General features: G+C 35.5%; 1 protein-coding gene across 1 annotated transcript in view; it reads left to right on the top strand.

The window, feature by feature from the left end:
• Positions 1 to 17,054, top strand: part of DNAH14 (dynein axonemal heavy chain 14) — a 400,834-nt gene that overhangs the window by 141,405 nt on the left and 242,375 nt on the right. Inside the window, exon 22 of the mRNA XM_070474451.1 lies at positions 8,984 to 9,105. Within this exon, the coding sequence (XP_070330552.1) occupies positions 8,984 to 9,105 (122 nt within the window). The remainder of the gene's footprint in view (positions 1 to 8,983; positions 9,106 to 17,054) is intronic.

Raw genomic sequence — 17,054 nt, 5'->3', positions numbered from 1 at the left:
CCCAGCCATATGAATGTAAAGAAATTAGTGGAGACCGGGACAGTGGTCATTGAGAGAATTAGAAGGAACGTTTCACACAGAGCTGGGAACAATACCCATATCTACCAGCTACAGTGACAACAACAACAAAAACCTTTATAACTCACAAGCATTAGAGCACGTAAAAGGATAATGCCACAGTAATGTGTAATAATTAGTCCTAGATTAAATGCAGTTCATGTCCTCCCTAACAAATCTAAAAACAATACTTCAAGTGATAGAACTGCTTCTAAGTAGCTTAACTCCATCCAGAATAAAGCTCAAAAATAGGAACACAAAAATATTTAGTACCCAATATAGTAAAATTCATAATGTCTGGAATCCAATCAAAGACTATCAGACATTAAAAAAAAAAGAAGAAGAAAAGAGGAATCATAATGAAAAGGAAAAGCAAGAAGTGGAAACTGATCCAGAACTGACATAGTTATTAGTTCTAATTAGAGACAAAGACATTGGAAGAATTATAACTATATTCCACATATTAAAAAGTTAAGGGAATAATGGATGATTTTTTTCATTTGTTTTTATTTGTTGGAGGCTAATTACTTTACAACACTGCAGTGGTTTTTGTCATACATTGACATGAATCAGCCATGGATATACATGTATTCCCCATCCCAGTCCCTCCTCCCACCTCCCTCTCAACCCAATCCCTCTGGGTCTTCCCAGTGCACCAGGTCTGAGCACTTGTCTCATGCATCCAACCTGGGCTGGTGATCTGTTTCACCCTAGATAATATACGTTTCGATGCTGTTCTCTTGAAACATCCCACCCTCGCCTTCTCCCACAGAGTCCAAAAGTCTGTTCTATACATCTGTGTCTCCTTTTCTGTTTTGCATATAGGGTTATCATTACCATCTTTCTAAATTCCGTATATATGTGTTAGTATACTGTAATGGTCTTTATCTTTCTGGCTTACTTCACTCTGTATAATGGGCTCCAGTTTCATCCATCTCATTAGAACTGATTCAAATGAATTCTTTTTAATGGCTGAGTAATATTCCATGGTGTATATGTACCACAGCTTCCTTATCCATTCATCTGCTGATGGGCATCTAGGTTGCTTCCATGTCCTGGCTATGATAAACAGTGCTGCGATGAACATTGGGGTGCACGTGTCTCTTTCAGATCTGGTTTCCTCAGTGTGTATGCCCAGAAGTGGGATTGCTGGGTCATATGGCAGTTCTGTTTACAGTTTTTTAAGAAATCTCCACACTGTTTTCCATAGCGGCTGTACTAGTTTGCATTCCCACCAACAGTGGAAGAGGGTTCCCTTTTCTCCACACCCTCTCCAGCATTTATTGCTTGTAGACTTTTGGATAGCAGCCGTTCTGACTGGCGTGTAATGGTACCTCATTGTGGTTTTGATTTGCATTTCTCTGATAATGAGTGATGTTGAGCATCTTTTCATGTGGATGATATTTTTTAAAAGACCAAAATCAAACTTCTAGAGATAAAATATGTAATATCCAAAGTGAAATAGACACTGGATAAGATTAACAGCAGGAGGAGAAGGAGACAACAGAGGATGAGGTGGTTGGATGGCATCACCAACTCAATAGACATGAGTTTGAGTAAACTCCGAGAGTTGCTGATAGACAGGGAGGCCTGGCATGCTGCAGTCCATGGGGTCGCAAAGAGTCAGACACGACTGAGCAACTGAACTGAGCTGAAGATTAACAGCAGATTAGACATAGAAGGAGAAAAGGTTAGTGAATTTAAAAACATGACAGAAACTATACAAAGTGAAAAAAGAGAGAATTTTTAAAAGTAAAAAGAGCATCAGAACCCACAGCAAGCATTACCCTCAATGGTGAAAAATTGAAAGCATTTCGCCTGAAATCAGGAACAAGACAAGGGTGCCCACTCTCACCACTCCTATTCAACATAGTTTTGGAAGTGTTGGCCACAGCAATCAGGGCAGAAAAAGAAGTAAAAGGAATCCAGATAGGAAAAGAAGAAGTGAAACTCTCGCTGTTTGCAGATGACATGATCCTCTACATAGAAAACCCTAAAGACTCTACCAGAAAATTACTAGAGCTAATCAACGAATATAGTAAAGTGGCAGGATATAAAATTAACACACAGAAATCTCTTGCATTCCTATACACTAACAATGAGAAAACAGAAAGAGAAATTAAGGAAACAATACCATTCACCATTGCAACAAAAAGAATAAAATACTTAGGAGTATATCTACCTAAAGAAACAAAAGACTTATACATAGAAAACTATAAATCACTGATGAAAGAAATCAAAGAGGACACAAGCAGATGGAGAAATATACCGTGTTCATGGATTGGAAGAATCAATATTGTCAAAATGGCTATACTACCCAAAGCAATCTATAGATTCAATGCAATCCCTATCAAACTACCAATGGTATTTTTCACAGAACTAGAACAAATAATTTCACAATTTGTATGGAAATACAAAAAAAACCTCGAATAGTCAAAGTAATCTTGAGAAAGAAGAATGGAACTGGAGGAATCAGCCTGCCTGACTTCAGACTATACTACAAAGCCACAGTCATCAAGACAGTATGTTACTGGCACAAAGACAGAAATATAGATCAATGGAACAGAATAGAAAGCACAGAGATAAATCTACGAACCTATGGTCACCTTATCTTTGACAAGGAGGCAAGGACATACAATGGAAAAAAGACAACCTCTTTAACAAGTGGTGTTGGGAAAACTGGTTAACCACTTGTAAAAGAATGAAACTAGAACACTTTCTAACACCATACACAAAAATAAACTCAAAATGGATTAAAGATCTAAATGTAAGACCAGAAACTATCAAACTCCTAGAGGAGAACATAGGCAAAACACTCTCCGACATAAATCACAGCAGGATCCTCTATGACCCACATCCCAGAATATTAGAAACAAAAGCAAAAATAAACAAATGGGACCTAATGAAACTTAAAAGCTTTTGCACAACAAAGGAAACTATAAGCAAGGTGAAAAGACAGCCCTCAGATTGGGAGAAAATAATAGTAAATGAAGCAACAGACAAAGGATTAATCTCAAAAATGTACAAGCAACTCCTCCAGCTCAACTTCAGAAAAATAAATGACCCAATCCAAAAATGGGCCAAAGAACTAAACAGACATTTCTCCAAGGAAGACATACAGATGGCTAACAAACACATGAAAAGATGCTCAACATCACTCATTATCAGAGAAATGCAAATCAAAACCACAATGAGGTACCATTACACGCCAGTCAGGATGGCTGCTATCCAAAAGTCTACAAGCAATAAATGCTGGAGAGGGTGTGGAGAAAAGGGAACACTCTTCCACTGTTGGTGGGAATGCAAATTAGTACAGCCACTATGGAAAACAGTGTGGAGATTTCTTAAAAAGCTGTAAACAGAACTGCCATATGACCCAGCAATCCCTCTTCTGGGCATACACACTGAGGAAACCAGATCTGAAAGAGACACGTGCACCCCAATGTTCATCGCAGCACTGTTTATCATAGCCAGGACATGGAAGCAACCTAGATGCCCATCAGCAGATGAATGGATAAGGAAGCTGTGGTGCATATACACCATGGAATATTACTCAGCCATTAAAAAGAATTCATTTGAATCAGTTCTAATGAGATGGATGAAACTGGAGCCCATTATACAGAGCGAAGTAAGCCAGAAAGATAAAGACCATTACAGTATACTAACACATATATATGGAATTTAGAAAGATGGTAATGATAACCCTATATGCAAAACAGAAAAGGAGACACAGATGTATAGAACAGACTTTTGGACTCTGTGGGAGAAGGCGAGGGTGGGATGTTTCAAGAGAACAGCATTGAAACATGTATATTATCTAGGGTGAAACAGATCACCAGCCCAGGTTGGATGCATGACACAAGTGCTCAGACCTGGTGCACTGGGAAGACCCAGAGGGATTGGGTGGAGAGGAAGGTGGGAGCGGGGATCGGGATGGGGAATACATGTATATCCATGGCTGATTCATGTCAATGTATGACAAAAACCACTACAATATTGTAAAGTAATTAGCCTCCAACCAATTAAAAAAAAAAAAAGAGCATCAGTGGGCTGTGAGAAAATAAAGTAATAGACATGTAATTGGAGTCCTCCAAGAAGAGTGAGAGTAGAAAGCAGAAAAACAAAATTGAAGAATTAATGAACAGAATTGTCCTAAATGTATTGAAAACAATAAAATCACAGATCCAAAAAGTCATTAAACTTCAATGTCAAGAAACATCATGAATTACTAATATTGAAAGGGGTAACATAACTATAGATCCTGTTTATATTAAAAGGATAAGGGATACTGTGAATAACCTTAACTCAAACTCAAAAATGTAGACACAGTGGACAAATTCCTTGAAAAACACAAATTACTAAAGCTCACACAGAATAAATAATTTGAGTCTCTATATGTATTAAAGATAATGAAACAATGATTTAAAACCCCACAAGAAAAAATCTAGGCCCAGATGGCCTATGAAAAACATTTAAGAAAGAAGCAATACCTGTTCTACACAGACTCTTCCACTTTTACACAGACTCTTTCAGAAGACTGGAGAGGAAGAAGCCCTTCCTAACTCATTCTGTGAGGCCAGAATTACCCTGATACCAAAACCCACGCAGACATTATGAGAAAACTAGCCCTCCTGAATTTTATTACAAAAATTCTAAACAAAAATTTACAAATTAAAAAATATACATACATATATATGTATATATACATATACACAAATACACATATATGAGGGATTTATATAGGAAATATAAGTTTGGTTTAATATTCAGAAATACATCAATGTAACTCACCAAAACAAAGTATAAAAGAAAAATGATACTATTTTCTTAGTATATCCTGAAAAAGCATTTTACAAAATCCAACACCCATTTATACTTTAAAAAATTAAATAAGCTTTTGCACAACGAAGGAAACTATAAGCAAGGTGAAAAGACAGCCTTCAAAATGGGAGAAAATAATAGCAATTGAAACAACTGACAAAGAATTAATCTCAAAAATATACAAGCAGCTCATGCAGCTCAATTCCAGAAAAATAAACGACCCAATCAAAGAATGGGCCAAAGAACTAAACAGACATTTCTTCAAAGAAGACATACAGATGGCTAGCAAATACATGAAAAGATGCTCAACATCACTCATTATCAGAGAAATGCAAATCAAAACCACAATGAGGTGCCATCTCATGCCAGTCAGAATGACTGCTATCAGAAAGTCTACAAACAATAAATGCTGGAGAGGCTGTGGATTAAAGGGAACCCTCTCACACTGTTGGTGGGAATGCAAACTAGTACAGCCACTATGGAGAACAGTGTGGAGATTCCTTTAACAACTGAAAATAGAACTGCCATACGACCCAGCAATCCCACTGCTGGGCATACACACCGAAGAAACCAGAATTGAAAGAGACACATGTATCCCAATGTTCATCACAGCACTGTTTACAATAGCCAGGACATGGAAGCAACCTAGACGTCCATCGGCAGACGAATGGATAAGAAAGCTGTGGTACATATACACAGTGGAATATTACTCAACTATTTAAAAGAATGTATTTGAATCAGTTCTAATTGATGAAACGAGCCTATTATACAGAGTAAAGTAAGTCAGAAAGAAAACACCAATATAGTATATTAACACATATATATGGCATTTAGAAAGATGGTAACGATGACCCTATATGCAAGACAGCAAAAGAGACACAGATGTAAAGAACAGACTTTTGGACTCTGTGGGAGAAGGCGAGGGTGGGATGATTTGAGAGAATAGCATTGAAACATGTATATTACCATATGTGAAATCGATCGCCAGTCCAGATTTGATGCATGAGACAGGGTGCAAAGGGCTGGTGCACTGTGACGGCCCTGAGTGATGGGATGGGGAGGGAGGTGGAAGGGGGGTTCAGGATGGGGAACACATGTACACCCATGCCTGATTCATGTCAATGTATGGCAAAAACCACTACAATATTGTAAAGTAATTAACCTCCAATTAAAGTAAATTAATTAAAATAAATAAATAAATAAGTAAAGGACATAGAGGAACAGTGTTGTCTCTCATCGCTTCTATTCTTCATCATATGGAGGTTCTAGCCAGTGTATAAGGCATGGAAAAGAAATAAAGAAATAAAAGGCAACCATACTGGAAAATAAGTAAAATATCCTTTATATTCACATGACATAATTCCCCATGTAAAAATTTCAATAAAAATTACTTTAAAAGTAAATAAAGCTCATTTTAGTAAATTTTCAGAATACACGATTAGTACACACAATCAACTGCATTCTGTAGACTAGCAAGGAACAATTGGAGGTTGAAATTTTTAAAAAATCAATAAAAAATATGAGATACTTAGGAATAAGTATGAAGATATATGTGTAAGACTGATCCAATGAAAACAACAAAATCCAGTAGAGAGAAAATAAAGACTTGAATAAACAGAAGATATACTATGCTCATGCATACAAAGACTCAAATGTCAATATTCCTGAAAGATCTGAATATAGTACAATAAAAATCAACCTGCTACCCAACTACTGGTAGAAATTAACAGGCTGGTTCTAAAGTTCTTATGGAAATGTACAGGAACTAGAAGAGCTTCAACAATCTTGAAAAATCTTCTTTTCCCCACAAAGTTGGAAGAGTAACACTTCCTGATTTCAAGACATTATAATGCTATAGTAATCAAGAGTTTTATCTTGGTTAAAGAGTAGTCAGATAAATGGAACAGAATAGAGTACAGAAATAAGTTCACATGTATATGAATTTTCAACAAGGGAGTAAAGACAGTTCTGAAAAGAAACAATAGTCTTCTCAGAAATGGCGCTGGGGAAAAAAAAGAAAGAAATGGTGCTGGCACATTGGACAGTTACATGCAAAACAAAGAAATGCTTTAAGCCATATCTTGAGGATATACAAGATTTAAGTCAAAAATGGATCATAGGTCTAAAGGCAAATTTTACAACTATGAGATTTTGAGAACACAACATCAGAGAAAATTTTGTGACCTTAAGCTAGAAAGGTTTCTTCAATATGACACTAAAAGAATCATCAGTAGGAGGAAAAGCTATCAGTTGAATTTCATCAAAATTTAAAATTTGTTCTCTTCAAAAGACACCATTAAAGAAAAAAATATATAAGCTACAGGTTGGGATAATATCTGAATGGTATATGTTTAGTAAAAAGCTTATATTTGGAAGATATAAAGGACTTTTCACAATAAAAACAAGAAATGGGAAAAATATTTACATGGACACTTCACTAAATAAGACATATGGATGGAAAATGAACACATAAAAAATACTTAATTTTATTTTTCATCAAATGCTAAAATCCCAATGAAATATCACTATAAACCTTGTAGAATGACTAAAATTAAAAATACTTATCATCCCAAGTGTTGATGAGGATATGGAAGAACTGGAACTCTCATACATTACTGGTGGAATGTAAAATATTATAATAAATTTAACATTTTCTTCAAAAGTTACAAATAAGTGTACCACATGATCCAGACATTCCACTCCTAGGTATTTATTCAAGATAAAGTAAAACTTACTCCATACAAAGACTGGCAGCTTTAGTTGTAATAGTGAAAAACTAGGAATAACCAGATGTACAGTTGGTGAATAATAAATGTATAGTATCAATATATCTATGAAGTGGAATTACTACTCCACAATAAAAAAGAAATGAACTTTGATACATGCAACAACATGAATGAATCCTAAAATGATTATGCTGAGTGAAAGAAGTCAGACCAAAAACAATAGATACTGTATGATTCCATTTATATAATATTCTGGAAAATGCCAGCTAGTCTATAGTTTCAGAAATTAAATCAGTGGTTTCCATAGGAATGTGATTAAGTCAGTTGGGAAGAAGGTATTACAACAGGGTTTAAGAAACCCTTTCAAGGTAATCAATATGTTTATTATCTTGATTTTGGTGATTGCTTCACAGGTATAAACATATCTGAGAACATCAAGTTATACACTTTAAATATGTGTTGTTTATTGTATTTCATTATACCTTAATAAAGCTGTTGAAATATAGATCCATTTTAAAAGAAAGAAATATAGAGGTTAATCTCAGAAGAGAAATATAAATGAGTTACAAGCGGTTCCTTCTGAGAAGCCACAGTTAGGGGATAGACCAGTCTACCGATTTTTCAATATTGTGTTATTAATTGGTTTTTAACCATTTTTCTATTATTTAATACTATACTGGCTAGAAAAAGATGTCTTATTCACACAGTAGAATTTCCTGAAGTTAAAATAATGAAGAAAACTTAAAAGTATTGGCATAAAACCTCTCTAAAATACACTATTAGGTTAAAATATAAAGCAATTTACAAAACAATGTGCATAATATGGTTACATTTATGTAAACTGTTAGAAATATTATATGTACATACACATATGTACAAAAATGTTTAAAGAAAGGAATGAAAGGCTATGCCTACCAAAAATATCTGAATATTGTACAATAAGAAAATTGGATGAATAGGACGTTTTAACCTCTCCCCAAACTAAATATAATTCAATTTACATTAATTTATGTGACCTGATATGAAGAACTGACTCATTTGAAAAGACCCTGATGCTGGGAAAGATTGAAGGTGGGAGGAGAAGGGGATGGCAGAGGATGAGATGGTTGGATGGCATCACCGACTCAATGGACATGAGTTTGAGTAAACTCTGGGAGTTGGTGATAGACAGGGAGGCCTGGCATTCTGTAGTCCATGGGGATGCAAAGAGTCAGACATGACTGAGCGACTGAACTAAACTGAACTGAATGTGACCCTCTATTATAATTACTTTTCTATGTCAGTGACTGATAGTCACCTTTGATTTGTTTCTATCACATTACTCATAAAGTAATTTTATGTGTTTAGATTTGTATGTATGTGCATTTTTATTATTGTAGGATCTTGTAGATGAATGGGATCAAAACTTAGCTCTCTTCTCATACACTCTTGAGGAATGGATGAATTGCCAAAGAAATTGGCTTTATCTTGAACCAATCTTTCATTCTACAGAAATACAAAGGTAAAAAACTTAAATCATGTCATGTACAGGTAAAAAAAAATGTACAGTAGTAATTTATTTCCTGTAATTTTTGAGAAATAATTTCCTCAGTGAACACTCTAAAACTATTCTACCTATAGGTATAGGAATATAATCTGCCAAACCATTATTATGTAACCATCTTCCTTTTTTTAAAGATTCGAAGCATCATCTTTATAAAAAATCCTTATTTCTCAATTATTGATATAAAGCTATTAAGTGCTGGGAAATAAGTGACAAATGTCTTAATCCTTAAGCCACAATGCTAGATGTCTATTTAGTTCTGGAATATTAGTATGGTTTTCATGAGAACAATAAATATGTTTTCAATAGTATTCACACATTAATGATAGTCACTTGCTTTGAACCATGTGAAATAATAGAGGTCCTAACAATTGTCTGAAACTCTGTTTATTTGTAATATTTGAATTAACTTGTCTCTAAGTGATAGCTCTCAAGAGTACTTGAGACATGTACTCTGTAGACAGAATTGAAACTACTGGCAGTAAATTACACAAGATAGTCTAGAAGCCATTCTGAAATAAAGCAGGAAGGCCTGGGGAAGGTATTTGTAAGGCATATTAGAACAGAGTACAAGAATACCTTGAAAATCAGGTTAACTATTTTGAAGTTTATTTTAGTGGCAAAGGAGAGCTATTAGAGTTTTACAAAAGAGAATGGTCTAGATGTAAGTATTGCTTTGTAGGGAACAATACACATTTTTGTTATACATATATGTTTCTTGTCATTTGAATGTTTTAGTCTTTCATTATTCTATGGGTATTCTGATAGTTCTCAAAGGTGAAACCACATACCTTAGGGATATGTTCTTTATGACTACAACTTAATGTCATAAATTCAAACTTTAATCCTACTTTCTACTAAAGATTTCTTAAATGATGGCGAGATACAACTCCAGGTTAAGAATTCACATTATCACCAAGTTTTTCTTTTCAGGATTTACTGTGAGGTTAGAAACGGGACTTTTAATTAAGGGATGCTGAAGGCTTCTATACAATCATTGTAAAGAAAAGAAAAAATAAACCTATAATGGACCTGTCTTTGACTAATGGAAAAATGATGATGGCCCTGATACCAGGAGGAAGATGTGAAGAGAGGAAAGAGAAGATAGGTTTACTATAAAAGAGTTCTTTAAAGGGAATTTTTGAGAGTATAGTATGTAGTGCCATTTACCCTCACTCCCAACTAAATGTGAGTTGTACTAGAACCTCCCAGAGACACTGGGAAGATGCGAACTGAAGGTGAGACTGAAGACTCTCCCTGCTAAGATTTTTGCTGAGCTGTAGAAATTTTTGTTTTTGTGTAGTGACTTAAGTCGTGCCTGACTCTTTTAGTGTGGGTTGCCCTATCCTTCTCCAGGAGATCATCCCAAACCAGGGATTAAACCTGTGTATCCTGCATTAGTAGACAGATTCTTTACCACTGAGCCATGAGGGAAGCCCATCACTAATTATTAGAGAAATGCAAATCAAAACCACAATGAGATATCACTTCACATCAGTCAAAATGGTCATCTTGAAAAAAATCTACAAACAATAAATGCTGGAGAGGGTGTGGAAAAAAGGAAACCTTCCTACACTGTTGGTGGGAATGTAATTGGTACAACCACCATGAGAAAAGTATAGAGGATACTTAAAAAACTAAAAATAGAACTACCAGTGGGATCCATCAATCCCATTTAAACTACAATTTGAAAAGGTACATTCACCAAGTTTTAATTGCTAAACTATTTACAGTAGCAAGGTAACAACCTAAATGGCCATTGACAGATGAATGGATAAAGTCTGGTATGTATATATAATGGAGTATTACTCAACTATAAAAAAGAACAAAATAAGCCATTTGCAGCAACATGGATGGACCTGGAGATTATCATAGTAAGTGAAGTAAGTCAGATGGAGAAAGACAAGTATCATATGATATCCCTTATGTGTAGAATCTAAAATAATGGTTCAAATGAAATTATTTACAAAACAAAAATTGAGTCATAAATGAAGAAAACAAACATGATTACCACAAGCAAAAAAGCAGGGGAAGGATAAATTAACAGATTAGGATTAAATTTACACACTACTATAAATTAAAAGATGCTTACTCCTTGGAAGGAAAGTTATGACCAACCTAGATAGCATATTAAAAAGCAGAGACATTACTTTGTTTTTTTTTTTTAATAGCAGCTTTATTCTTTTTTTTCCATTTATTTTATTATTTTATGTAATTGCTTTACATCATTGCAGTGGTTTTTGTCATACATTGAAATGAATTAGCCATGGATTTACATGTATTCCCCATCCCGGTCCCCGCTCCCACCTCCCTCTCCACCTGATCCCTCTGGGTCTTCCCAGTGCACCAGGCCCGAGCACCTGTCTCATGCACCCAACCTGGGCTGGTGATCTGTTTCACCCTAGATAATATACATGTTTCGATGCTATTCTCTTGAAACATCCCGCCCTCGCCTTCTCCCAGAGTCCACAAGTCTGTTCTGTACATCTGTGTCTCTTTTTCTGTTTTGCATATAGGGTTATCATTACCATCTTTCTAAATTCCATATATATGTGTTAGTATACTGTAATGGTCTTTATCTTTCTGGCTTACTTCACTCTGTATAATGGGCTCCAGTTTCATCCATCTCATTAGAACTGATTCAAATGAATTCTTTTTAATGGCTGAGTAATATTCCATGGTGTATATGTACCACAGCTTCCTTATCCATTCATCTGCTGATGGGCATCTAGGTTGCTTCCATGTCCTGGCTATGATAAACAGTGCTGCGATGAACATTGGGGTGCACGTGTCTCTTTCAGATCTGGTTTCCTCAGTGTGTATGCCCAGAAGTGGGATTGCTGGGTCATATGGCAGTTCTGTTTACAGCTTTTTAAGAAATCTCCACACTGTTTTCCATAGTGGCTGTACTAATTTGCATTCCCACCAACAGTGGAAGAGGGTTCCCTTTTCTCCACACCCTCTCCAGCATTTATTGCTTGTAGACTTTTGGATAGCAGCCATCCTGACTGGCGTGTAATGGTACCTCACTGTGGTTTTGATTTGCATTTCTCTGATAATGAGTGATGTTGAGCATCTTTTCATGTGTTTTTTAGCCATCTGTATGTCTTCCTTGGAGAAATATCTGTTTAGTTCTTTGGCCCATTTTTTGATTGGGTCATTTATTTTTCTGAAGTTGAGCTGGAGGAGTTGCTTGTATATTTTTGAGATTAATCCTTTGTCTGTTGCTTCGTTTACTATTATTTTCTCCCAATCTGAGGGCTGTCTTTTCACCTTGCTTATAGTTTCCTTTGTTGTGCAAAAGCTTTTAAGTTTCATTAGGTCCCATTTGTTTATTTTTGCTTTTGTTTCTAATATTCTGGGATGTGGGTCATAGAGGATCCTGCTGTGATTTATGTTGGAGAGTGTTTTGCCTATGTTCTCCTCTAGGAGTTTTATAGTTTCTGGTCTTACATTTAGATCTTTAATCCATTTTGAGTTTATTTTTGTGTATGGTGTTAGAAAGTGTTCTAGTTTCATTCTTTTACAGGTGGTTGACCAGTTTTCCCAGCACCACTTGATAAACAGGTTGTCTTTTTTCCATTGTGTATCCTTGCTTCCTTTGTCGAAGATAAGGTGACCATAGGTTCGTGGATTTATCTCTAGGCTTTCTATTCTGTTCCATTGATCTATATTTCTGTCTTTGTGCCAGTACCATACTGTCTTGATGACTGTGGCTTTGTAGTATAGTCTGAAGTCAGGCAGGTTGATTCCTCCAGTTCCATTCTTCTTTCTCAAGGTTACTTTGGCTATTCGGGGCTTTTTGTATTTCCATACAAATTGTGAAATTATTTGTTCTAGTTCTGTGAAAAATACCATTGGTAGTTTGATAGGGATTGCATTGAATCTATAGATTGCTTTGGGTAGTATAGCCATTTTGACAATATTGATTCTTCCAATCCATGAACACGGTATATTTCTCCATCTGCTTGTGTCCTCTTTGATTTCTTTCATCAGTGTTTTATAGTTTTCTATGTATAAGTCTTTTGTTTCTTTAGGTAGATATACTCCTAAGTATTTTATTCTTTTTGTTGCAATGGTGAATGGTATTGTTTCCTTAATTTCTCTTTCTGTTTTCTCATTGTTAGTGTATAGGAATGCAAGAGATTTCTGTGTGTTAATTTATATCCTGCAACTTTACTGTATTCGTTGATTAGCTCTAGTAATTTTCTGGTAGAGTCTTTAGGGTTTTCTATGTAGAGGTCATGTCATCTGCAAACAGAGAGAGTTTCACTTCTTCTTTTCCTATCTAGATTCCTTTTACTTCTTTTTCTGCCGTGATTGCTGTGGCCAACACTTCCAAAACTATGTTGAATAGCAGTGGTGAGAGTGGGCACCCTTGTCTTGTTCCTGATTTCAGGGGAAATGCTTTCAGTTTTTCACCATTGAGGGTGATGCTTGCTGTGGGTTTGTCATATATAGCTTTTATTATGTTGAGGTATGTTCCTTCTATTCCTGCTTTCTGGAGAGTTTTTATCATAAATGGATGTTGAATTTTTTCAAAGGCTTTTTCTGCATCTATTGAGATAATCATATGGTTTTTATCTTTCAATTTGTTAATGTGGTTTATTACATTGATTGATTTGTGGATATTAAAGAATCCTTGCATTCCTGGGATAAAGCCCACTTGGTCATGGTGTATGATTTTTTTAATATGTTGTTGGATTCTGTTTGCTAGAATTTTGTTAAGGATTTTTGCATCTATGTTCATCAGTGATATTGGCCTGTAGTTTTCTTTTTATGTGGCATCTTTGTCTGGTTTTGGAATTAGGGTGATGGTGGCCTCATAGAATGAGTTTGGAAGTTTACCTTCTTCTGCAATTTTCTGGAAGAGTTTGAGTAAGATAGGTGTTAGCTCTTCTCTAAATTTTTGGTAGAATTCATCTGTGAAGCCATCTGGTCCTGGGCTTTTGTTTGCTGGAAGATTTCTGATTACAGTTTCGATTTCCTTGCTTGTGATTGTTTTGTTAAGATCTTCTATTTCTTCCTGGTTCAGTTTTGGAAAGTTATACTTCTCTAAGAACTTGTCCATTTCTTCCAAGTTGTCCATTTTATTGGCATAGAGCTGCTGGTAGTAGTCTCTTATGATCCTTTGTATTTCAGTGTTGTCTGTTGTGATCTCTCCATTTTCGTTTCTAATTTTGTTAATTTGGTTCTTCTCCCTTTGTTTCTTAATGAGTCTGGCTAATGGTTTGTCAATTATGTTTATTTTTTCAAAAAACTAGCTTTTAGCTTTGTTAATTTTTGCTATGATCTCTTTAGTTTCTTTTGCATTTATTTCTGCCCTAATTTTTAAGATTTCTTTCCTTCTACTAACCCTGGGGTTCTTCATTTCTTCCTCCTCTAGTTGCTTTAGGTGTAGAGTTAGGTTATTTATTTGACTTTTTTCTTGTTTCTTGAGGTAGGCCTGTAATGCTATGAAACTTCCCCTTAGCACTGCTTTTACAGTGTCCCATAGGTTTTGGGTTGTTGTGTTTTCATTTTCATTCATTTCTATGCATATTTTGTTTTTTGATTTCTTCTATGATTTGTTGGTTATTCAGAAGCGTGTTATTTAGCCTCCATATGTTTGAATTTTTAATAATTTTTTTTCCTGTAATTGAGATCTAATCTTACTGCACTGTGGTCAGAAAAGATGACTGGAATGATTTCAGTTTTTTTGAATTTACCAAGACTAGATTTATGGCCCAGGATGTGATCTATTCTGGAGAAGGTTCCGTGTGCACCTGAGAAAAAGGTGAAGTTGATTGTTTTGGGGTGAAACGTCCTATAGATGTCAATTAGGTCTAGCTGGTCCATTGTGTCCTTTAAAGTTTGTGTTTCCTTGTTAATTTTCTGTTTAGTTGATCTATCCAGAGTTGTGAGTGGGGTATTAAAGTCTCCTACTATTATTGTGTTACTATTAATTTCCTCTTTCATACTCGTTAGCGTTTGCCTTACATATTGCGGTGCTCCTATGTTGGGTGCATATATGTTTATAATTGTTATATCTTCTTCTTGGATTGATCCTTTGATCATTATGTAGTGTCCATCTTTGTCTCTTTTCACAGACTTCATTTGAAAGTCTATTTTATCTGATATGAGTATTGCGACTCCTGCTTTCTTTTGGTCTCCGTTTGCGTGGAATATTTTTTTCCAGCCCTTCACTTTTAGTCTGTATGTGTCCCTTGCTTTGAGGTGGGTCTCTTGTAGACAGCATATATAGGGGTCTTGCTTTTGTATCCATTCAGCCAGCCTTTGTCTTTTGGTTGGGGCATTCAACCCATTTACATTTAAGGTAATTATTGATAGGTATGGTCCCGTTGCCATTTATTTTGTTGTTTGGGGTTCACGTTTATACCACCTTTCTGTGTTTCCTGTCTAGAGAAGATCCTTTAGTATTTGTTGAAGAGCTGGTTTGGTGGTGCTGAATTCTCTCAGCTTTTGCTTGTCTGTAAAGCTTTTGAGTTCTCCTTCATATCTGAATGAGATCCTTGCTGGGTAGAGTAATCTAGGTTGTAGGTTGTTCTCTTTCATTACTTTAAGTATGTCCTGCCATTCCCTTCTGGCCTGAAGGCTTTCTATTGATAGATCAGCTGTTATCCTTATGAGAATCCCTTTGTGTGTTATTTGTTGTTTCTCCCTTGCTGCTTTTAATATTTGTTCTTTGTGTTTGATCTTTATTAATTTGATTAATATGTGTCTTGGGGTGTTTTGCCTTGGGTTTATCCTGTTTGGGACTCTCTTGGTTTCTTGGGCTTGGATGGCTATTTCCTTCCCCATTTTAGGGAAGTTTTCAGCTATTATCTCCTCGAGTAACTTCTCATGGCCTTTCTTTTTGTCTTCTTCTTCTGGGACTCCTATGATTCGAATGTTGGGGCGTTTCACATTGTCCCAGAGGTCCCTGAGGTTGTCCTCATTTCTTTTGATTCGTTTTTCTTTTTTCCTCTCTGCTTCATTTATTTCCACCATTTTATCTTCTAACTCACTTATCCTATCTTCTGTCTCTGTTATTCTACTCATGGTTCCCTCCAGAGTGTTTTTGATCTCATTTATTTCATTATTAATATTTTTTAATTTAGAAATTTATTCTGTTTAATCCACAAGCTTTATATAGCTTTAGTTAAAAAAAAAAAAAAGAAAGAAAGAAACAAAAACGAAACAAAAACAGTGAAAACAAGACACTATTTCAAAGTCTGGGCCCTTCCAGCTTTCCAAATACAAGAGCTCTGAAAGTTGTATATACCGACTGGAACAAGACAAAATTATGAATGGAGCCATGACATTTCATAAAACAAAATTTTATGTAACTGAAGGATTCTTCCTGGGGCTAGTTAATTGCCTTTACAAAAAAAGAGAAAAGAATGAAATTCCAGTGTTCCAAATCAACTTGTTACACATCTATATAAACCCACAGTGTCCTGGCAAACAACATGCTCTCATTTTCTGTCTCACCTTAGAGCTCGAATCCTGATTCATTTCAGCAGAGACTCCACAGGCAACAGGAAAGACTGTGGCATTAAAGTATTCATTTATACTTTTGTGGTAGTTCAACAGTGGTCTTATTTCATTATTAATTTTTAATTGACTTTTTAAAATTTCTTCTAGGTCCTTGTTAAACATTTCTTGCATCTTCTCAATCTTTGTCTCCAGGCTATTTATTTGTAACTCCATTTTGTGTTCAAGATTTTGGATCATTTTTATTATCATTATTCTAAATTCTTTTTCAGGTAGATTCCCTATTTCCTCCTCTTTGTTTGACTTGGTGGGCTTTTTTCATGTTCCTTTACCTGTTAGGTATTTCTCTGCCTTTTCATCTTGTTTAGATTGCTGTGTCTGGAGTGGGCTTTCTGTATTCTTGTGGTCTGTGGCTCCCTTTTATTGTGGAG

Source organism: Odocoileus virginianus, chromosome 11 (genome assembly GCF_023699985.2).
Source record: "Odocoileus virginianus isolate 20LAN1187 ecotype Illinois chromosome 11, Ovbor_1.2, whole genome shotgun sequence".
Taxonomy (NCBI): Eukaryota; Metazoa; Chordata; class Mammalia; order Artiodactyla; family Cervidae; genus Odocoileus; species Odocoileus virginianus.
The sequence above is the reverse complement of the archived record's forward strand: the minus strand, read 5'-3'. Positions and strand labels throughout refer to the sequence as shown.